This window comes from Sinocyclocheilus anshuiensis, unplaced genomic scaffold (assembly GCF_001515605.1).
Source record: "Sinocyclocheilus anshuiensis isolate Anshui unplaced genomic scaffold, SAMN03320099.WGS_v1.1 scaffold453, whole genome shotgun sequence".
Classification (NCBI taxonomy): Eukaryota; Metazoa; Chordata; class Actinopteri; order Cypriniformes; family Cyprinidae; genus Sinocyclocheilus; species Sinocyclocheilus anshuiensis.
In genome coordinates, this window is record NW_015537979.1 from 287,326 (window position 1) to 311,208 (window position 23,883).

At 37.7% G+C, this 23,883-nt stretch overlaps 3 protein-coding genes across 3 annotated transcripts in view; 2 read left to right on the top strand and 1 right to left on the bottom strand.

The window, feature by feature from the left end:
* The first annotated feature begins 2,925 nt into the window (after positions 1–2,925).
* Positions 2,926–4,487, top strand: LOC107673498 (thyrotropin subunit beta-like). The gene is made up of 2 exons (XM_016467099.1): positions 2,926–3,203; positions 4,087–4,487. Exons 1-2 carry the CDS (start codon positions 3,042–3,044, stop codon positions 4,324–4,326), a joined length of 402 nt encoding a protein of 133 aa, XP_016322585.1. The 5' UTR covers positions 2,926–3,041; the 3' UTR covers positions 4,327–4,487.
* A 1,685-nt stretch (positions 4,488–6,172) lies between these two features.
* Positions 6,173–9,487, top strand: LOC107673507 (mitochondrial glutamate carrier 1-like). Its single transcript, XM_016467111.1, has 9 exons — positions 6,173–6,304; positions 6,601–6,726; positions 7,049–7,104; positions 7,473–7,563; positions 7,655–7,773; positions 8,090–8,282; positions 8,876–9,030; positions 9,118–9,193; positions 9,291–9,487. Exons 1-9 carry the CDS (start codon positions 6,285–6,287, stop codon positions 9,448–9,450), a joined length of 996 nt encoding a protein of 331 aa, XP_016322597.1. The 5' UTR covers positions 6,173–6,284; the 3' UTR covers positions 9,451–9,487.
* A 4,195-nt stretch (positions 9,488–13,682) lies between these two features.
* LOC107673514 (CD9 antigen-like) overlaps positions 13,683–23,883 on the bottom strand; it is a 19,613-nt gene continuing 9,412 nt past the window's right edge. Inside the window, exons 3-8 of the mRNA XM_016467124.1 lie at positions 16,530–16,627; positions 16,229–16,303; positions 16,052–16,132; positions 14,978–15,028; positions 14,694–14,777; positions 13,683–14,445 (exon numbers count right to left, since the gene is read on the bottom strand). Coding sequence (XP_016322610.1) covers positions 14,380–14,445; positions 14,694–14,777; positions 14,978–15,028; positions 16,052–16,132; positions 16,229–16,303; positions 16,530–16,627 — 455 coding nt within the window. The 3' untranslated portion in view covers positions 13,683–14,379. The remainder of the gene's footprint in view (positions 14,446–14,693; positions 14,778–14,977; positions 15,029–16,051; positions 16,133–16,228; positions 16,304–16,529; positions 16,628–23,883) is intronic.

Below are 23,883 nucleotides of genomic sequence, written 5' to 3' on the forward strand. Positions count from 1 at the left end.
TCACTGCAACACCCCTAGAAACATAAACAATCAATAATATAGCGTCAAAACTGTTCCATGAATTATTTATTTCAGCAAAATGCTGAATGCTGGCGTTATGTTGCATTATTCACCTTTAATTTTGAGGAGACCGTGGCCTAGAAAATCTTCTTGTGCGGGAGATATGCTGATGTGTGCACGCAACTTTGTGAAAGCCCACAGTTTCCAAAGTGTGGAGGAAATATTACTGTATTTATTAGTTTTCTGTTTCAGGTATGATTCTGTGTGTCCATTTACACTGTAATGATGCTTGCAAACTTGCGCTGTGCTGATTTGTCTGTTGTAAACTAAAAGACAGAAAACAGACTTTTTCTCATGCTGAGAGATAAGCAGATGTATGTGTTTGAGAAAATATCATATATGGTGTTTAAAAAAAAAAAAGACACAGCAGATGAGAACAGTTCCTATTCTCCTATTTAATTTGAGCTCTATAAGACGAGGCATGTTATACCGAAACATTTTCTTGCCGTTACTGTTACAGTCAGGATTTTATAGCGGAAGGATTTTTTTTATTGTGTGGTAACCGTTTTATAAAAGCAATAAGGTACTCGAGACGTGCTCGATACAACAAGCCTCGAATGTCTTATTGCTTACATAACAACTTTAATTGATAACATTAACAAACATTAGTTCTTTAATATACACCCACAAATACTGTAAAACGTGATAATGTGCAGTTATTGTCTTAAGGAACTATTTTAATAGTAAACTAATGTAGTCAGGATTATTCTGTCTTATAATTAAATAAATAATATTTTTTGTTTTGAATAAACCCAGTTTATTAAAAGCATGAATCACATTTTGTACTGTGTTTTTTTGCTGTGTAATCCATTAAGCATATATTTATGTCTAACACTTTCACTGAGTTATTGAGCTATTTTGGATGTTTTATTTCTCTGTGTGTATTTGAGCGTGAGTGTGGTTCGGTGCTGTTGCTATAGCTGAGGTTTGGAAGCATACTGTGGCAGCACATGTCCCAGCAGTGGAGAGGGAAGCATTAGTGGGGATTAGAACAGCAAAACATTGTCCAGGTAAACAACGAAACATGTGAAACATGCCTGCTGTCTCTGCACACAACCCCATTTAGCCAACAGAACTGGGACATGGCAAGAAATGCAACAAGAACACGACTGTAATAATTAATTAAAAAATAGCCGAAAGTTGATCAGTTTGATACAGAGAAATCAGTTTGCATGGGAAGCTTAGCAAACACCCAATGTCAAATGTAACATAAAAACATAAACAAAAAAAAAGAGTTAATGAATTATATGTATATTTTATATTAAAGAAGTAAGATGTATATTAAATGTAACTGTAATCCATTACAGTTACAGAGAAAAAAAGTGTAATTAAATTACACTTACTTATGAAAATGTTAAGAATTACAAAGGGTCACATCTTAATAATAGTTTTTTTTCTCACACACACACACACACACACACACACACACACACACACACACACAAGTTTTAATGAACATTGGTGGTTGTGTGTGTGTTTTTTTTACAGGAAAAAGGGTCTTGCAAAATGTGGAAAGTGCAAAAAAGCATTCTACTGCAATGTGAACTGTCAGGTAAATCACACACACATACACATACAATCACATACATACTAACAGTGATAAAAAGAACAAAGAAACAAATTGCAAGCAAACAGAACACTATCACAATCAGTGTTGGGGAGTAACTATTGTAATCCGTTACAGTTACTGAGAAAAAATGTGCAACTGAATTACAGTTGCTTGCGAAAATGTTAACGACTACAAAGGGGTCACATCTGAATATATATATATATATATAATTTTTTTTACACACACACACACACACATACATGCAGATTTAATTGATTTCTATCCCAAATTGCATTGACTGCTCTAAAATATGAGACACCAATATTTCAGGAGTGAATGCTCCTGCTTATCTGATAACTGTTTTATTTCCTATTTGGGTTTATGAATATGCTGTATATTTTAAGATGAACTGTTTTTTTCCGAGGCATTGTTAGATTCCAGTGTCTCCTGTCACAGCTATGCAAAGATTTGACGTCAAAAACAGTGTGTTAGCTATGAAACTATTTCTTATTATGATGTTAAATCTGTATTAGAATGATCTCAAAGTAAAAAGAGGTGCTAAAGTCTGATTTTGCGATGACTGTGCTTTAAAATTGAATTATTATAATCTTAATTCACGTGATGAAGGATTCTGATAGTCTGACAGTAATCAGTGTTGAGCACTACTGTGAGGTTAACCCTGCCTGCTTTAAATGTTTCAAAATGAGTAACAGTTGAACACATTCGCTGGAAATACTTTAACAAAGTAATTTAAATAGTTACACTACTTATTACATTTCAAATAGGGTATTTTGTAATTTGTAACCCACTACATTTCCAAAGTAACCTTCCCAACACTGTGTGTGTGTGTGTCTATCTATCTATCTATCTATATATATATATATATATATATACATATATATTCATAGCTGACCTTTAGAAATTGCAACCGCGATGAAGTTTAGATTTTCATATATAAAGGGAGATTATTAGTCTGTTTTGATGTCAAATTTGCAATTATTTGCTATTATTTATTTTATCAAGATACAATTATTCTTAAATGCTAAAGTCACGGTGGTAATAAAATAAAATGCAAGATGTCTTCCTTGATTTTCATTGGGATGCATTTGTTCGACATTATAAATAGCGATGCATAATTACCAATTCCGCTGAACACTTGGTTTTACATCAAGAGTTACATCAAGAGATGACCGGGGCTGTTCGGCCCGGTGTCACGTTGATTTCCAGCGTGGAGGATCAACCTGAAGACCCTCCCTCCCTGCACCGCAAGATAAGAGGCACGCAGATCATTTGGGATTAGTGTGAGTCTAAAAGCACACGAGGAACTCTGACCAAATCAAAATCTGACTTGTTAAAAGAAGGATTCCCAACTGCACTGACCAGAACATCAGCAATCCTCCAGAGGAAGATTTTGTGTTTGGAGAGGTGTTGGATGAAGATGAAGATGTTGTTTTGCAGTCTGCTGTTTGTGTTGGGAGGAGATGTTCTCCTGGCCTGCTCTCTGAAGAACTACACGCTGTACGTGGAGAGACACGAGTGCGGTCACTGCATGGCCGTCAACACCACCATGTGCAGCGGAATGTGCTTCACACAGGTAAGAGCCTAACAGCTTCACAATACAATCATGCAGCATGTTTCTTATGTGGGCTAATGTGTCAAATAATTTGGACAACTGACCAATTCGATACCAGAGATAAGCAGGTTTCATGATGAACAAAGTCATTTTTGACAATGAAGTGCAGTGGAGCATAAGAATTATTTAGAACATATTTAATATACCACTGAATATAATATATTTAATTATATATAAAAAAGCAATAACTTCTTTTAAAAAATATAATTTTATGAGTATAGTTGATCGAGCATATGCTTTTTGTGTATGCGGTGTGGTGTGTGTTTGTGTGTGAGAAGGAAAGAGAGACAACGGTATATATATATATATATATATATATATATATATATATAAGAGAGAGAGAGAGAGAGTGAATCATAAAAATGAGAGAGTAGTATTCATAAATGACTTGTTCTGGGGACATAACACATATGTGAAACACCAATAATAAGAACAATTATCTTTCATTAGCCATTTTATATTTTGTCCATGCGGTTTATGAACCTAAATATCAAAAGACGACATGTGAAATCAGATAATAATAATGTTACACACTTTCTTCATTAAATATATCTAAAAAAACAAAACAGGAAACTCAATACATGTGGAATTTGATGGAACAAAGCTTTTGATTTCTTGTTTTTTATTATCTTGGATTTTTTTCTCTGCACATTATATCAGAAGAAAATATACTATTATATATTACAACTAAACAATAAGAATAAATATGTAATAGGCAATAATTAGTAATAAGTATAAATACATACTATTTAGCATTGTTGTAAATTAGATTCAATATATTGCATATATAAATATACTAAATATTATATACTGTACTACACTGTCGATTTTGTGTGTGTGACAGGACACAAACGTGAGAGGATTTGTGGGCAAGCGTTTCCTGATTCAGAGAGGATGCATGCATCGTTCTCTGGTCTATCATTCTGCTAAGATGCCCGGCTGTCCTGTCCACATTGACCCGCTCTTCTTTTATCCGGTGGCACGCCAGTGTCGCTGCACAAAATGCAACACTACCAGGAACGAGTGTGTTTACAAGCCAAATTACACTCCCAGCAAATGCTCCGAGCACCTGCGTGCCGTCTGAAATCAATCGACAAGGGGCCTTCCTCACAATAAAATTCAGTTCTGTTAACCTTTTTTCCCCCTCTAATGTTTTGGTAACATTTGTTCTATTAGAAAGTGTTTCTCATTTCAGCTATATAGAAAGAGTAAACAATATGGATGGTTTTGTAATAATGTTGTATATATATAATACAACATATATATATATGTAATATAATACACACACACACACACATACAAAATCCAGCTAGAATGTCTTGATGAATATTGTAGGTGAGAGACAGTCTTTGTTCTGGTTCTCCTGTCTGTATCTTTTTCACTATAAACGTCTGCATTAATCACTAAAGTCTCATTTACTGTAACTCTGTAATAATATCATTCACTCATTTTTTTTTAAACAAGCAAATGCTTCATTTTGACTAGCCGTAGAAAAAACACCATTACCAGAGCACCAGAAAATACATACTAAACAAAAATAACAATTAAAATCTCCACAGTAGCAATAAAATATCCTTACCTTGATCTTTTATGTATGAGAGCAATTCATTTTATTTCTTAGGTTACATCAGAAAGGCTTGATATAAAACATAAAATATGTTTACATATTAATTGCATGGTTTGCCAACTACATATGTATGCATGTGTGTCAGAGACAAAATATTTCTAAGGACGATTTGGCAAAGATGTATTTTTAAACTGTTACTGATTGATGATGATGACTCACACATTTTATTACGAAATTATATAAATAATGTTGTGAAAACTGAAAAATAAACATTAATGATCAAATTTGGTCTGGCATTGCCATATTATGAAAATTGCATGCAAATGTGGGATCTGTGTGATTTTTGTTCTCAGTTCTGCTCCATAACTATCACAATCAGTTTTTACAATATATTTTTAATTCATTAAGCTTTGACCAAAAAGCAGAACAGATCATAACACAATGTCAAATTAATTATATGGTCATAACATAGCAATGTAGTTTCCCAGTGAAAAATGAATTTCTGTTGTGTTTAGGAAATTTACAATTTCGAATGCCATTGATTGTACTTTATTTGAATCAATTTTGCCATATTGATTCACTGTTGCATTAATTATTGTGATTTTTAATTTTACTTAAAAAAATATAACTAATATGTTCAAACACAACTTTACACAATTAGACATAATTATAATTAGCCTTCATAAAATGGCACAAGTACCATGGGTATATATTTACAAATAAAAATATATATTTCTAATTTGTACATTAAAATACAGTGTAACATGGATTGTCAAAATCTATAATTTACATTCAGTACTTTGTTGACTTCTTTGACTTTCATTGCTTTTATCTCTAGTGACTTGATGAAATATTTATTACAGGTGTACCTATAATTAGGTGAAGTGAGATTAAGGGTCTTGAAATCGATTGAAATGGCTCTCGATCAAAGGCACAATGATATTTGATTCTTGGGACAGAATCAATATATAATATTTTGATGTCCAGACCAGTAACCTTCTATTTAGATCAGTACTATTTATATTTCTATATACTATTATATTACCATTTATAAAGATGTGCCTGTTTCCAGTTCAGAACATTTTAGACATGTAGAAGCATGCTTTGGAAGAAATCCAACATTCTTTAAAAAATTTTTTTGTTTTTTTACATTTTTCCCCCCAAAGACTTTTTCTAAAACTTAGGAATGCACTTAAACGTACTGATCTGATCGAAAATCCCTAAACATGCATGCAAGTGTGTGTGTGGTAGTGTAAGTGTCTCTTTGCATGCCTACTGTAAGAAGATCCTGCTCCTCTGATTGGCCATGCAGTCAGTCACAGTGGAGACACACAGCCAGGGAGTGAACAGCCGGTGTTGCCTGAGGCTCCTGGGAGGGGTTGCAGTATATAACCCCTCTCTGCTGCTTTGCATAGTGACTGCGCCTCTGTCTACCTCAGTCCTCAATCTTCAGACAAAACTACAAACCTCTCACCATGGCTCAACAACCAATAAGGTATGGAACCAGAACCACTGTCTGCTGTGTCAGTTAAAATGATTTTGATGCTGTAGTTTTATTGTAAGTAGTCTAAACATGTTCAGTTTAACTCTTATACACACAGGGATAGTTGCACTTAAATGAATGTGTCAGCCTGACATTGCCTTGCTTTTTTTGACATTTTCTTCTATACCTTCAAAGCAGTGCCTTGATTTTTGTACAGTTGTTAAATGGAGTGGGTTATGAGTGAATGAATGCATTAGGAATACAATAGGTATTGATTTATTTATTTGCTCTCTTTTGTTTCTCACAAGCCTCCCTGCCAAGCTCATCAATGGTGGAGTTGCTGGACTGGTGGGTGTTACCTGTGTGTTTCCCATCGATCTCGCCAAAACAAGACTCCAGAACCAAAGAGGAAGCCAACGGGTCTACAAAAATATGTATGTTTGCATCTCACATTGTTAACATTTAGTTGATTTTAATTGAGGATTTTTTGGTTCTTTTTCGAAAAGACTCACTGTAAACCCTACATTGAATACTTATTGCAAGTTCACACAACCATAATCAAGACAGCATTTTCTTTGAAAGAGAGATCCTGGGAGTAAGTGAGAATTACCTGTCATGGAAACTGAAAACTTGTTTATCTTTCTCAGAAAACTATGGGTTAGTGAAAGGGGTGCGGTTTATTCAATATTCATTGTATAGATTTAGAATGGTGACTTACCTCAGTAGACAACGATAACATATTATTATTTTGATTAGGATGGACTGTCTGATAAAGACTGTTCGATCTGAGGGATACTTTGGAATGTACAGAGGTAAGTCATTTTAGAAATTTTTATAGAATACTTTACCTTTATCTTTTCCTAAAATCTAAAGCCCACGAGGACATCTTCATAATGCAATATAAATTGCAAGTCAGCACTTTACACCATTTACATAAATTGACAAGAGGCACCGATCCAAAGCCTCTCGACTGTAATAGGTGTTAGTTCCTGTGACTTACTTTTAGATATTTTACATAGCTTGCAAAGTTCAACATTGGCAAAAAAATCTTAAAAATGTTTTCATTGTATTGATTCAGTGTCAGGAATCATAAGAGGTCCCAAAGCAGGAATTTCCTCCCAAAACTTTGAATTTAACTAAAGTTAGTAGTACATCTTTTCAGTTAAGTTTTTTCCTACAGGTGCAGCAGTCAACCTGACACTGGTGACTCCTGAGAAGGCCATCAAACTGGCCGCCAATGATTTCTTCCGTCAGCGGCTCAGTACGGGAGAGTATGCTCCCTCTGCTTTTATCAAGAAATTGTACAATACTCAATAATAGTTAAATGAAAAAAGCATTGAATGATACTCACTTTTATTTCAGGCTCAAGCTGAACGTGTTTCAGGAAATGTTGGCTGGCTGCGGGGCAGGGATGTGTCAGGTTATTGTCACAACCCCAATGGAAATGCTTAAGATCCAGCTTCAGGACGCAGGACGACTTGGTGAGGCATAATTACTGACCCAGGTTCACGTTCTATCATGATTAATCTACAATTTTCAATACCCTTAATATTCATGATATCATCAATCATCAGATCAGTGAATATTCTTCTTCATTCAACACACCTGATTCAAATCATCAGCTCGTTAAGAGCAGGCTCCATGAGCTGAACTGAGTGTGTCAGACAACAGAGACGTACAAATTGTGCAAAGTGGTGGATACCCAGGACCAGAGTTTAGAACCACTGATTTTGTAGACTTGTAAAGTTTACTTTATGCAGGAGGTTCCTTGAAAGGCTGTGCCATTTTTACATTCAGTGACCCAGCAGAGGAAGTTACCAGTGCTTCACACTGTGAAACTTGGAACAGCCAGTCCAGTCCTGAACTGTTCGTACAGTGTGGGTCCAGTGTCTTCAACCAGAAAAGTGTCAGCCATTCAGATTACCCAGGAACTGCTTCGCACAAAGGGCATCCAGGGACTTTACAAAGGTCTAGGAGCAACCCTCTTGAGGTACGACTCTTATAACGTAAATGTTTGGCCAATCTATTCCAAATTCAATCCTCTTGCTCAAACTGTGGTCCAAGTACCACAGGCCTAAATAAGCCATACCACAGTACCTCTAAACTGAATCCCACAAGGAAATATTGGTGTAAAGCAGGGGTGTCCAATCCTGCTTCTGGAGGGCCACTTTCCTACAGAGTTTAGCCCCAAAACATCAGCCTGGAAGTTTCTAGTGATGCTGAAGACCTGGTTCAAGTGTGTTTAATTATGGCTGGAGATAAAATCCAGAAGCAGGATTGGACAGCCCTGGTGTAACATGGCTGACCCAAGTTGGACTTGTCCCTGACTTAACATCCTTGTTGGTCCTGGAACAACACTACCGTCGAAATGTCCAACTTTAGAGTCAGGTTATGGCAGAGTTAAAGCCTTGAAAAACTTTCTTAGTAGCCTATCATTCCTCTCAGAGTTTAGGGGTAGGTGGAGGGTTAGGACTGTATTTGTTTGCTAGGTACATTCGACAAAGGACGCTGATCCAGGAATGTCCAACTTGGGCGAGTTATCTCTCGAGACATTAGTAAAACATACCTTGGGTCTTCTTACAGGGACATCCCTTTCTCAGTGGTTTACTTTCCGCTGTTTGCCCACATCAACAAGCTGGGCAAGACATCTGAGGACGACGAGGTGCCTTTTTACTGGTCTTTTATTTCGGGCTGTGTGGCTGGATGTACAGCAGCTGTGGCAGTCAGTCCTTGTGATGGTGAGCATTCAAGTTTTGCTAAGAACACCTGTTTGAGTAAATGTTAGTGTATGTGCAAAGACTAAGGTTGATCCCATCTCTATCCAGTTGTGAAAACCCGGCTGCAGTCACTCAGTAAAAGTGCAAACGAAGACACCTACAATGGTCTGGCAGACTGCATCAGGTAAAGCAACCTAGCTAATGGACATTCTGGGAAAACGCATTAATGCAATTTTCTGTTTCTGCTGTATTAATGATTATCCCGCTTTTTGTTCCTACAGAAAGATAATGCGCAAAGAAGGGCCAGCTGCTTTTCTGAAGGGTGCCGGCTGCAGGGCGCTGGTCATTGCTCCACTCTTCGGAATTGTTCAAGTGGTTTACTTCATCGGTGTTGGGGAGTTTCTCTTAGGGCAAACTCCATTTAACCTTTACTCTGTCTAAACTATGAAACCACCTGAATTAAACTTTAAAGACCAACGCAGCTATGATGCGACTAAATATCTGAGAACAAACCAACCTGCTCACATGACAATTTGTATGAGATGGCAAAATTGTTCAAATCTGGGTCATACAAATACATACAACATAAACCATCACAGTAATTTGGAAAATACCTATAAAGGTTGAATGTTTCTATATGAACCAAGTTATAGGAGATCATACACTCTCAGAAAAAGCGGTACAAAAGTTGACACTGGGGTTACTAATATGTCCTACTTAAATACTAATAGGTACTTTTAAGGTACTCCTATGCACTCTTTTAGGGCAGGGGTGTCAAACTCAATTCCTGGAGGGCCGGATCCCTGCAGAGTTTTGATTCAACCCTAATTAAACACACCTGATCCAACAAATCAAGTCCTTCAGGTTTATTTGAAAACTACATGGTATGTGTGTTGGAGCAGGGTTGGAACAAATCTCTGCAGGGCTCCGGCCCTCCAGGAACTGAGTTTGACACCCCTGCTACCCTTTAAGGTAAAACCCCAGTAACAGATTTTGAGAGTATACAATTTCGCCATCCTGCACAAACTATTATGTGTTGTATAATTATTCGAGTGTGTTGAAACAAACGGTTGTTGGAGAAGACCGTTAATGGCTTAGAGTTTAAGTTCACGTCTTTACATGCTACCTTTAGCATATTCAACTGGCTTATTCAGGAAGCGATATCATTGCACATGATTATGTTTCTTTTTCTTTTGGAAATGTATGGTCAGAGACAGTCAGATTTATCCTCAGTGAGGGTTGATTTGAAAGCATACGGCCATGACACATGCACTCAAAGGGCCAGAAAATCCTTTTTTTTATACTTGTGTCCTCCATTACCAGTTGTGTCCTACCTTTCTTGCGATGTTTTGTATGCACAATATTACAGAGGCACTGCTGATTAATGTGGACATTAGCGTGGAGATACACCTGTGAGGACATTGTTATACAATATACATGACTCTGAAGAGACACACACAGAGACAGGATGTTTGATTCCTGCTGAAGTGAGGTTTTACTTTTACAGAATTAAAAGACATTCTGTTTAACCTAACCTTGTTAAACTGTCATATTCAAGAGCCTGGATGGACATTCTGGACCATTCCAAAAACTGGGATTTGAGTATGGTTTTGTACAGTATGTATTATATTATATGTGCTTTAATGCCAAATTACAAAACTAAAGATTCAAATAACACATGAGATGCAGTAAAGAAAACTCACTAATATACTGTACAGACATCTAAAGTGCTTGGTGAGTGTTAACTAAGAACACATCTGTGTTGGTGAAAAGTGCACACTGTGCACTGCAGATGAAACTTTAGCCTGGTTCTAGTGCTTCCTGCATAGCATTCACTTGCAGCTGACGTGCATTTCATGCCAGAAAGACGAGGCAAAATGAAGTCCTGCTATAAAGCAGCGACTATAATGCAATTATTTGTATTCAAAGTATTTAAAAACATGATCAACTTCCTGGTCAATATAAATACAATTACATACAGAAGAAACACTTGACTTGTCTAGCAAGGAATTTAAAAATGAATAAATTTCTGAGCTTTTCTACGAACTTGTAACGTCATTTTTTTTTTATTTAATTATTTTTTAATGAAATAGTTTCATATTAAAATCATTATAATTTGTAATGTTTTGAATTAAACTTTTGTCAGAAATTAAGATTTACTAAGGTGCTGGCAATCTCTACTTGGCGGGCCTAAATAACGTGACAAAACTGCATGATCTATATTTAGAATGAATTGGGTAGCAGAAGCTTTACACCTACTGCCAAGCTGGTGCCACACACACACACACACACACACACACACACATACACACGATATAAGACTCAAGCCCATGTCATGTGATACAACATGGATTCGATTGTTCTACTAACATTTCACTTCCAGGGCCTTCCATTGCAATCAGTTAAAAAGACAACCAGTATTGATGTAATGTGATGAGGGTGCCAACTATGGTACTGCGGGTATATCCTAGTCGGTCTGCTTGGAAAAGTCGGGCCACCCATTCAAATTTTAATATGTTGCATATCGGCAACATACTGTTGGTGATTTGAAAATCTGAAAACCACAAGAATCAGAAACTTCAAACAAGTTTATTTGTTCTCGTGCTGCAATGTTCCTGAGAAACTTGAATGCTGTTTTGAACTTTCTCTCCAGAGAATAAATTAAACACACACATTATGAACACTAACATCAAAAGACTGCAGTGTTATGTTTACAGTACAAAAAAATCTCGATATTGTTTACACAAAGTGTAGGAATAACACACTAAAAATAGTTTACAACAGAGCCTCTACTCGAAAGCCATGCACACGACATGCTCCACACTAGTTATTTTACAGTCTGAACAACCACGACTGGGTTGCTTTTGGGTATGAGGACAGATCTACATCAACACTTAATGTGAACGAAACACTAATTTCATATGTTACCCTCTGTTAGCATCGACTACGACGTATCCTAATCGCTACTCTAATGCCGCTTCAACTTGAGGAACTTCAGCAGTGATGCACCAGCAGAAATATATCTGACCAACCAACTTAAAAAAAAAGACATTTCATCCCTTTTCCAATCCTTCCATAAAAAAAAAAAAAAAAAAACATTCAACCAAATACGAAGTTGTCTTTTCGGATAAATAAAAAAAAGGCACCTTAATATTCAAATGCAAAATATGAAACACAAGTTGCTGTACACTGGCCAAAACTGAATCTATACACATTAACCGCACAAAACAGATATTCATGATCGCTACAACTACAATGACAACTCATGAAACTCTCACAGATATGTACATAGAATTTAAGACTGAAGATACACTCACATATACTGCTGCTCGGCGAAATTTCACAGGCGAAATCCAGTCATTTCAATAGGAATCTGCATGTTTGGGAGTTTCGCATGAGGGCGAATACGTTCCGCACATAGATTTTGCTCATGTTCAAGTTGGTCAAAAAAATGTCCACTTTGACCAACAGAAAGTTGCTTGGTTTGAAAGTGACTTCTGTGTGAGCTGTGCCTCATGCATGGAAAATGGACCATTTTTGTCCACGAAATTTTGCTGGAATTTCGCTAATGAAATTTGATTCATTAAAACTTGGAGATATTTCAGTGTTCATTCCAGAATCCTGAATTTGATCATTTAGAGTTGAAGGATAGTTGACTATTTTTATTTTTTTTAATGTGGGGTTCAAAAGTGTGAAAAGTGACTGAAACAAAATCTAATTTAAACCTCAAAATACGACATATGGCGCAGATGCGCCTCGAGTGACCTGAGTTCCTTTCCTGATCTTGTTTCCCTCTCTCATTACTTCCTGTCTCAACATCCCCATCCTATCCAATAAAATCACAAAACTACTAACTAAAAAAAAAGACACTCACTAATTAACTAAGTGAATGTGTGACATTGTACAAAGGAATTCACATGGTCAGTCTCCCAATTATTTTAAAGTCAACAAATGTATGTATAATTTATTCATGCAATTTATATAAATGCATGTATGTTGAAAAAACAAAACAAAAAAAAAACTCTTCTTCTAATAACTCCACTTAAGCACACTGCTTGAACCATCCTCAACTGTTGAATGAATCAAGCAAATGATTCAAATGTTTTTCACGTTTTCACAGCACAGATGGTTGGATGGTAGAAGGCACAAGACAGCGTCAGTGGATCTTCAGCCTCGAGTCTTTACTTAGCTACATGTGTAAAATAACCAGGCAACTCTACACCATAAGATCCACCTTGAGAATGAGAGGATTTGGCTCCATCGTGCCAGAGAATACTGGGCTGTACCGTTATCAGTGGGGGCTTCAGATGAGCCCGGCTATTGCATAACAGAAACCCGATCATCGATGTTAGCGTGAGTTCAAGCGCAAGAAAGCAGAGCTGGGAATATGTGTTAGTGTGCCTTTCCTGAAGCAGAAAGGACATGGAGAAATTCAGAGGGGAAGAAAGGGACAGTTCACCTAAAAATCATCATTTACTCACCCACGACTTGTTCCAAACCTGTATGAGTTTATTTCAGATGTTGAACAAAGAAAGAAGACATTTTGAAGAATGTTGGTGACGGTAGCCATTGACTTCCGTAGTATTTTTCTACATACTATGAAGTCAATGGCTACCGTCAACTGTTTGGTTACCAACATTCTTCAAAGTTTATTTTGTGTTCAAAGGAACTCATACAGGTTTGGAACATGAGGGTGAGTAAATAATGACACAATTTTTGGGTGAGCTGTCCCTTTAAGAGGGCTTACTGGACGATATGCATGCAAGGATTCTTCTGAAGAGTTTTGTGAGTTTTGTGCGCATGTGCATGTCGTTCTGATCCTTCCGTAATGTTTATTTGCGTTTGGAACGTGTCGTGATGTAGAAGACTACTTTGTTTACGTACAAATGTAAAGTGAAAGGCATCTGTGGGTCTTCTTATCAATGTTCCCAGCAGCTGTGTGTTTGCCACAGAAGCCCTGGCATCACATTACACAATATTTTTACCTGACATGTGAAGCCACGCAGCAACAGCCTAGAATAGCATCAATACATACATCTGCAAACCCTCGCAGAAAGAGCTGATCAATGTGCACTAGAACTGAAGTCAAAATTGAAATGATATTAAAACGATTTGCACCTTGATTTAGTCGCATTTGGAAGATCCAGCTCCAAAGCGGGCATTAAATAAAGACAATCCAGCTATTTGATAGACTTTAAACAACTAGGCTGGACTAACCATCGGTTGGTTGAGGTGTACAGGATTATGAAAGTGGAGTTTGTTTTCGGCTCCTGAGTGGCAGAAGAACATCTTGAACTTTGTTGGAATGCTATTGTTGTATATGCAAGTCCAGCAAAGGTTAAGTGTCAAAGGTGAAAGGTCATGTCCAGGTTAGATCACCTCCCTGCTGGTCCGAATTGCACAGCATAGGACCATACTGAAGATCATGCCAATAATCTGTAAAAAGAGAAGATGTTGCACATGAAATTACAGTTGACCCTGTTTGCTTCCCTTTTTAATCCACACTCTGACTGTATATACAATAAGTGCACGTTATTTATTATATTAGATATTGGCTTCACAAAGCCTTGCTTAAAGGTTTTAAAAAAGTATTAAAATGATGAAGTTTGAAGGTTATACAGGATTTACAGGAAGAGCAGGAAATTGATTAAATTGACTACAGTTAATGACATAATGGTATTTACCATGACTCCTGCGATTCCAATCCCCACATAACCCACGATGAAGAGCTTACTGTTGAAAAACTCTGCAATGGCCTCATGACATGTCTGCATGGAATCAAACAGATTGATAACTGACTGATTGATAATATGCATCTCAATACCACATCTGCCTAAACAATTCAATGCATATTGAACACAGACGCCACATTAACTGAAGTGTTATACAGTTCTACAAGTGCCAAACATACAAGAGTTCTACTAATTGCATTCATAATGGTTCTCATCTGTGCTTCATTCATTCTCACCTGGTTTGATCCAACGTTTTGACACAAACTGGTCGAGTCACAGCAGTTCAACTGCAGATGTGAAGCGTTACAAATTTAAATCTTTCATAATAAGGATAAACAAATATATAAACATAATTTATATTATATTTTTATCAGTGTTGTTATTGATCACTAAAACTATTTAAAGTCATTTTTATAATTGATATAAAGCTGAATTAAGATATAAATATTAAAACAAATATAAGAACTTTTGCCTTGGAAATTAATTGAATTAAGTTTAAGTACTAAAATGACTAAAACAAACTGGAATTTAAATAAATAAATAAAATAAAGCAAAATAGAATTGTTTGAAACTGACAAAATCATATAACAAAATTATTCAAACTTAAACTAATTTTAGTTGAATTAACATTTATATTTAACATTCAAAATGTTAATAAATATAGCAGATTATAAATAAAACTAAATTAAAGGGGTCATATGATGCGATTTCAAGTTTTCCTTTCTCTTTGGAGTGTTACAAGCTCTTGGTGCATAAAGAAGATCTGTAAAGTTGCAAAGACTAAAGTCTCAAATCCAAAGAGATATTCTTTATAAAAGTTAAGAGTCGCCACACCTACCCAAAACGGCTCGTTCTAACACGCCCCCACATACCTACGTCACTGTGTGGGAAGATTTGCATAACGCCGCCCAAATGTTCACGCAAAGAAAGAAGTCGTAACTTTTATTCTCGCTGTAGTATTGTTGCCGCCGCCGCCATGTCGTCGTTTCAGAAAGGCGGGGCATAGAGGAGAAACAATAATGTACAGTATGTGGAAAATAATGTGTTTTTTGAACCTTAAACCGCAGAAACACATTTCATTACACCAAATACATAAAATAATGTTCTTTTTAGCAACATCATATGACCCCTTTAAAACTCTATAAGAAACTAAATAAGCATATGACTTTTCTAAATAAGCTTTGTATTCAGTAAATGTTAATAATCTCTATAGGGCAGTTGATTTTGTTAATATTTTCCGCTTTATGTTTACTCTTCCTGTTTCAATCAACAGTGAGACGCAAAAAACTGAATAAAAAGTGCAAACTCACTTTGACATGGTAAGAGTGGACGGTTGCATTTTTGTGGTTTTCTGCTGATTTGTCATAGAAATCTTGTATTTCCTTAATGATCTAAAATGACAAATTAATAAAAACGTATGTTGTAAAAGTCAGACTGATTTTATTTCAAATGAACTCTGAATCAGATCTTTTGCAGTTTAGTAGTACCTCGTCTTTGTTGAGGAACCCAAACACTCCTGCAGTGACTTCTGCTCCAAAGATGACCAGAAGACAGGTGAAAAACTGCCATGCAAGAGAAACACAGCACCTGGGTTATGTCAACTGTATATTCCATACAGTATTTTATTAAATAAAGAAATATTCCAGGTGTTTCCTCTTTTTTTTATTCTCAAATCAGAATGTTTTAAATAAAACAACATCATCAAGTTTACTGTCAGTTCCTCACTGACCATTTGTCAGTGAGCAATATTGTTTTGTTACCTTGAAAACAGAATAATATCTCACTCACCAATCCCAGAAGGCACTGAGACTCCCTCACGGCACCACAGCAGCCGAAGAAGCCCACCAGCATCACCAGACCCCCAGCCGCGATGAGGATATAGACCCCTGTGCAGGACACCAGAACACACACAGACATTTTATGCTTTTTCATGCTGCACCAACTTTTGGGAAAATCTGAGGAATTGATTTAAATTCAATTTATATGCAATATGGCTTACTGTTGGTAGCCAATACATTATTTATATAAAAATATTACAAATAATTAATAAACTCAAAAAGGGCTGAAGGATGTGTCAAATTCAAAATTCCAGTTCTTTTTTCTTTTCTTTTTCTTTTTGTAAGATGATTACGGCAATTCACTGGATTTATAATGAGAAGCATTTGTAAACCTGTTTTCACAGAAAGCTTAAGGGTTTAATTTAAATGAGTAAATTAAGACATAAGTATTTGTCAGGGTTATGGACCTGTCTGTGTGTGTTTTTGCTCCCTGTGACCCAGTTTCTGTCTCCCGTTGATTGTGTTAATTTGATTCCAGGTGTGTCTAGTTCTTCCCCAATTATCCTGTGTTTAAAAGCCCTAGTCCTTTCAGTCAGTGTTTGTCTGTTCTGAACGTCCTTCCATGTGTTCCTGTGTCTCCTACGTTCCCCTTGTGATTGGATTATTAAAAGATTGTGATATTGCTGTCGTCTGGCAGCCCCTCTGCTCGCCCTCAGCCCACCATCATTATGGTGCGAGCCCCGCGGGACTGCCATCCTCCAGCATCGCCGGGGTCGGAGTATCCCTCACCTCAGCCTCCGAAGCCCGGACTCCGCCTCGGCCCGTAGACCCAGCGGCTCCACCTTGGCTGCCATCGCCTCTGGACGCCTCTCCTCTGGCTGCGCCTCGTCGCTCCGTCCCACCAGCTCCGTTGGGCTCCTTCCTCCCGCCAGCTCCACCTTGGTCCTCAGTCGCTCTGGCTCCGCAGTGGATCTCCGGATCTCCGCCTTGGTCGCCAGAGCCCTCGGCTCCACCCTGGCCCCCCGGCTCGTTGGCTCTCCGTCTCCGTCTCGGGCTCCTCCTCCACCTGCTCCGCCGCCGTTGGTCGGCCCCCTAGAGTCGGTGGCCATGGCTCCTCCCACCGTCGGCTCCATCGTGGGCCGCTGTTATGGCTGTGGCCTGGGGCGAAGAACTCCTCGTTTCCTCGTTCCTTGCTCCCCGAGTGAATTGTGAGAGAAGAACCGACCGAAACAGTTACCTCCATTTGTACCCTCCGTTTTGTTTCTCTTTTTTACTCAGTTTTTTGTTTCCGTTGTGTTGACCCATGGATCCCCTCCTTCGCCCGGAATACCTCCTCCTCCTGCTGGAGCAGGGGGAGAAATCGCTCGAAGGCCACACCAGACTGTTCCTGGTCCCGGCAAGCCTCACCAACTACCCGGACGACGCGCTCTGTGCGTTCTACGACGCCAGTTTGAACATCGCGTGCAGAGCGCTGTCGTCCGAGGACGGTCCTCGAGCGAATTTCGCCGCCTTTGTGGAGTGGACATTGGCGAGAAATGGATCTCTGTTCCCAGGAGTTTATCGCCAGTGCCACTCCTGACGCAGAGCCCAGCCCACCATCTCCCCGCGGTACGGAGCATCAGCCCGAGCCCACCGATGACGGAGAGCCATTTCCCACCGCGATCCGCGATCTGCGAGCCAGAGCAAAGCCAAGCGACTGAGCAGAGAATCGCCCCGGAAGTTGAGCCCAACCCGTCAGACCAGGTGCGAGAGCCGGCTACAGAGCCCACCACGAGGAGGCTACAGAGCCCGCGGACAGCCGCGGACGGTGTGAGCGCGGAGAGGAGCTCTGCCCCCTGCATCACGGCTGAGGGTGAGCTGAGTATGGCGCGGCGTTGGTGCCAAAACGAAGAGGAGAGGGCTCCAGTCCCCGAATCCAATTCAGAGCGGCCTCCAGTGCCTGCTCCTAGAAAGCGCCCTCCCCACCTGCTCCGCCGCCGTTGGTCGGCCCCCTGGAGTCGGTGGCCATGGCTCCTCCCACCGTCGGCTCCATCGTGGGCCGCTGTTATGGCTGTGGCCTGGGTCCTGCTGTGCTCCTCCTGCTCCAGGTCCCTCCTGTCTCCGCCCTGGCTCCTCCCTCCTTCGTCGCTCTCCTGGTCTCTGTCTGCGGGCCCCCTCCCGGTTGTCCGTCCTCCTCCTGAGCCTCCTCCCTAGTTCCCATCCATTTCCCTCCCCAAATAATATATTAATATACTTTTTATGAGATTATTTTCTTATGTTTTAGCACCGTTATATTACAATATTGATATATTTCTGTCTTAGAGATAACAATAATGGAAATTATTGTTGTTAAAATTGTTTGGCTTCCTAAAAACACCAGTGTGAATGTAATGTAAAGGAGGTTTGAGTCCACTTTTAAGTCAAGATACACGTCAATGCAAAAAAAAAAATGCTGTTCAATTTGGTTACTGAAAAGGAGGCAAATCTCTTAATTTTGTACCAGATTTATGCAGTTTACTTTGAAATGAACAAAATGTTATTCCTTCTGAGGTCACATGCATTGGGAAACACTCATACTGTATATTATAAAATAGTATTGATAGTTGTATATAATATACAGCATAAACATTAGCTAAAGATTAAAAATAACGACAGTAAATAAATAAAAACAATCACTTTTTGGGGGGCTTTTGTCACAATTTAAATATTAGTAATAATCCTTGAGATCCTGCAGATTTCAAATCATGTACTTCCGAGTGGTCCTGCTCCAGCCAAGTAACTGCCATTGATGTAAACTGGATCGTTAAAGAATAATTTTCTCCTGGTATTAGACCCTTTTTGACACAACACTGCTGTCATTTCAGCAGGATGTAATCAGTCACCACCAGCAGAGGGAAGCACAAGCGTTAAGTGAGTCACTTTGGGAGATGACAGTGAGATGTGTTTGAGCACAGCGTGACCGCGTACAACGCTTCAAGATGATGTTATTAGCTTTCACTTCAGCCTCTTCCATCAACTTATTATCCTCATTACAGCAAAACAGAAAGAGGGTGTGGGGTGCATGAATTCCCATCTGCCTCCGCAACAGAGCCACAAGTCTAATACCTGACAGGTTCAGTCAACATCAGGCCATGGAGAGTCAGCTTCCTGTTACTCACTGATCTAGGATCAGCATCCTCAGACTCTAGCCTCAACTTGTAATCTAGAGACATGAGTTCTTTAGTTCAACATGGGGAGTTCATCCTGAGCCGGTTTAATTATGCCACAGGAGACCTGGGACAGGTGGGAAGTCTGGAAATGAGATTGAAACTCTCTTGAGAGAGAGAGAGAGAGAGACTGTAGGGGATTTTGCGACCCTTTGCTACATCATTAATATAGGATAAAAAGGTAGAAGATGTAGAGTAATTACTACAGTGCTTGCAATGTCATGCTGTAGTATATGATATTCATCAAACATTCAGGCCATGGATATAAAAGTTTCAAAGGCTTGGGGTTGGTACGATTTGATCAAGGCCAATCAGTGTATTTTAACAAATTGGTTAAGTGACTAATTCAATGACTCACTCATAAAGACCCATGGGCATAACAATATAACCGGCAAAGAGAGTCAATAAAAATCCCCATCACTAGACACAAGTGAAGTGATACAAACAGAGAAAAGTCCTGGCTGTTCCACTAAACATTAGAGGCCCTTATAAAAGCGAAAGCACAGTTCTCAACAGGTCACATGATTTGAGGTGTCATTCTTATCTTTAATACTAATAATGCTTAGGTTTAGGACTCTGTTCAAATTGCTAACCCTCAGTATGAGCAATGGTGATACTTGTCTTTGCAAACACCACTAAGCATACCAAAAAAAAAAACACTTTTTATTTTCCCAGAACATATACTTCCTCTGGGCTGAGAGTGTTACTTACTCATACAGAAAAGACTCACCATTATCTCAAGCATTTGGGAAACAAAAAGAGTAAAACTGAGATGATCGAAAACAAAGTGTGACAGAGAGAGTGAACACAACCTTTATCTTCCCTCTTGACTAAAAACAATCTTGTCACACGCTGATAATATTTACAACGTTGCCACAGAAGCTGCGGAGAAGACAATCCTTTGTCATTGCTGACTGTAATCTAAAAGTCATGTAAAATGTGTGTGTGTGTGTGTGTTTGTAGACAAGGATGACTAAGAAGTCTGAACTGGTTAATGTCAGCACTGTCAGATGGTTTATTCCAAACGATTAAGGTTTGGCTGGTTAGCATGGTCCAGTTAACCCCTTCTAGATATTGTAAGTACACTATTCAGGAAGCAAAAGGCATCTGTCTTTATTCACGGGCATTTAAAATTACTCAAGTATTCTGACAATAATAATAGTAATAATAATTTAAATAAATAAATAAACACATTTTCATTATTTAAAATATATTTAATTCAGATATTACATTATGTTGACAAGGGTCATTACATAAAAAAAACAATAAAAAAAAAAAAATAAATAAAAAAATAAAAAAATAAATTTGTGCGTACCCCAAACTTCTGAATGGTAGTGTACATACTAAATAAGCCGCAGGTAATCACAGTCTTGCTGCTGTTATTTGGAAAAGTGTGATATTGTTTTTATACAACAGCCTGATAAACAACAAATTAATACTGAGGATCTTACATTTTAGACAGAATATTGCCAGCTTGATCCTTCCTCAGAAATATTTTAAAATGAAATCAATCAATCAGAATTGGCCATTCACACAATGTAGTGGTGTGCTGTTCCATCAATTAATTCATTTTGAAAGCATAAAATGCAATGTTCGGTTTCTTGCACAGACTGACTGTTTACTTCATAAGACTTCAATAATTCGTCAGGAGCCACGGGTATTAATTTTGTACTGCCTGTATATGCTTTTTTTCTCAAAGTGACGGTAGCCACAGACTTTTTATGACATTTTATGAATCATCAAGGGCCACAGTTTTAAAAATCTTCTTTACTGTTCTACTGAAGAAGAAAAGAAGTCACCTACATCTTGGATGGCCTCAGGATGAGAAAATTAACAGCAAATTTTCATTTTTGGGTAAACTATCCCTTTAAGGTTATAAAATGTAAAGACAATTTTATATTTTCATGCATAGATACCTATTTATACTGACACACACACACACACACACACACACACAAACACACGTGTATATATATATATATATATATAGTGGAGCTGTTACTATAAGAATAAGTAAATGAAGTAAATAAGACAGAAACAGAAACTGACTAGTTTCAGTGAGTCTATAAATATAAATGTATGTGGGTTGTATTTGCATCTAACTATGGAAAACAAGATGACTGTGTGTGACGCAAATGTGACTTTGGGTTGCAGGCTCAAGTGAACAAGATAACTCTTCATCTGGGCTGATGAGAAACGAAAATGTGACTTTGTCACCGGGATATTGCTGAGGTTTTAAGTCATGCTCGTTCACACTGGCTTCTTTTCACAGCTTTAAGTACTAAAACCCACAAATGAGGGTGATGTCAGCAACTAAACCGAGCTTGAGGAGGCTGTTTAAGGATAAGAATATTTCCTGACATCATGAAGTTCTCCTCTGCATCCAGATTTAGCACTGCATGACCTGTCTGTATCTCTCTCTCCTCCCATGTTGACCTGTTGCCACAGCAGACCTGAAGTATTGTGGTTTCCTCCATGTATGCATAGCTTGAAATGTCACTTCCTGTTTTCAGAAACACCAGCCTCTGAAATGCGCAAGAATTCAGTGTGTCTCACGAGGGCTGGGCAGAAGGCCGTGGAAACTTTGCCACTCTGAGTGGCCTCAGATGTTTCCATCCAAACACTAGGTCTGTCTGACGCACCTTTATCTCTGTTTTAAGGGCTATAGAGGGGTCCAAAACTCTGAAAGCACTAAATTAAATTTTTATTATTATTTAATTCATATTTTGCAGAACTGTAGAATCTATAAATATATCCTATTTTTTTTTTCATAATTTTAGATATTGTCAATTTTAATATTATAATTATCATTAATTATATACATTAAATATATTGTACAATAAAAGTTTTTATATTAATTATAAATATTATTTAAATATTCTAATTTAATTTTGTTATAATGTTTTTGTAATATTTTCTAACATAACTTTTTTTTTAATAAAAATATATTATCAGCATTACAATTTGAGTGAAAAGTTAATAATAATAATTAAGTTACATAATGGAAAATACAATAGATAATAGAGAAAATCATACCACGTTTTTCCTGTCTGTCGTCCCTTTATTTCAGTTTTAAGGGCTACAGTGGGAAACCACTAAATATTTTTTTAATTAAATGCATATCTTCTATTACAAATATATTATCAGCATCTTATTATTTTTTTTCTTATTTATATTTATTTTACAGAAGAGGATTAGGGCCAAGCAATAATAAAAAAAGAAAACCATCTCGAGATTAAAGTCATTATAATGCGAGATTAAACTCGTTACATTTCAAGAAAAATGTCAAAATAAAATGTTGAGAATTAAATCGTTAAATTTAGAGAATAAAGTCGCTGTGTTTCGAGAAAAAACTCATTAAATTACGAGAATAAAGTTGAAATAAAATGCTGAGAATAAACACTGGTGTGATCTGGTTGGACAGTGTTAGTCAGCGTCTGCAGTGGCGCAGGTCCTAAAGCGTAATACTCGAGCATGAAGCATATGACGCGGTTGACTAGAGTTCGAATCTGGCTTTCGCCGAACTCGCACTTCTTCTTTTTTTCATCACATATCACATCGGAAAATGGAAGTCAGTTACCTAACGAGTGTTTAATAATGATGTATTAATTGGGTAGGTTTAGGTGTAGGTAGGCTATAGGGAGGGCTTTTTTGTGTACCAATAAGGCAGCGTCTATTTAATCATTTTAATAAATACACTCTATGTTATTATTGCATCCTGTTAACGTACAACAATACTGAGGTGAAAATAGTTTCTGTCACTATTTATAAGCATAAATAGCATCTAATTACTATTTACACTTATTGCAAAGATCTGCTACTTTGACATAGCGTAAATAGAATCGCTGTTGTCACTTAGTGTAAATAGAATATATCACTAATTTCACTTAGTGTAAATAGAATATATTACTAATTTCACTTAGTGTAAATAGAATATATTACTAATTTCACTTAGTGTAAATAGCATCCGATGTGATATGAGATGAAAAAAAGAAGAAGTGCGAGTTCGGCGAAAGCCAGATTCGAACTCTAGTCAACCGCGTCATATGCTTCATGCTCAAGTATTACGCTTTAGGACCTGCGCCACTGCAGACGCTGACTAACACTGTCCAACCAGATCACACCAGTGTTTATTCTCAGCATTTTATTTCAACTTTATTCTCGTAATTTAATGAGTTT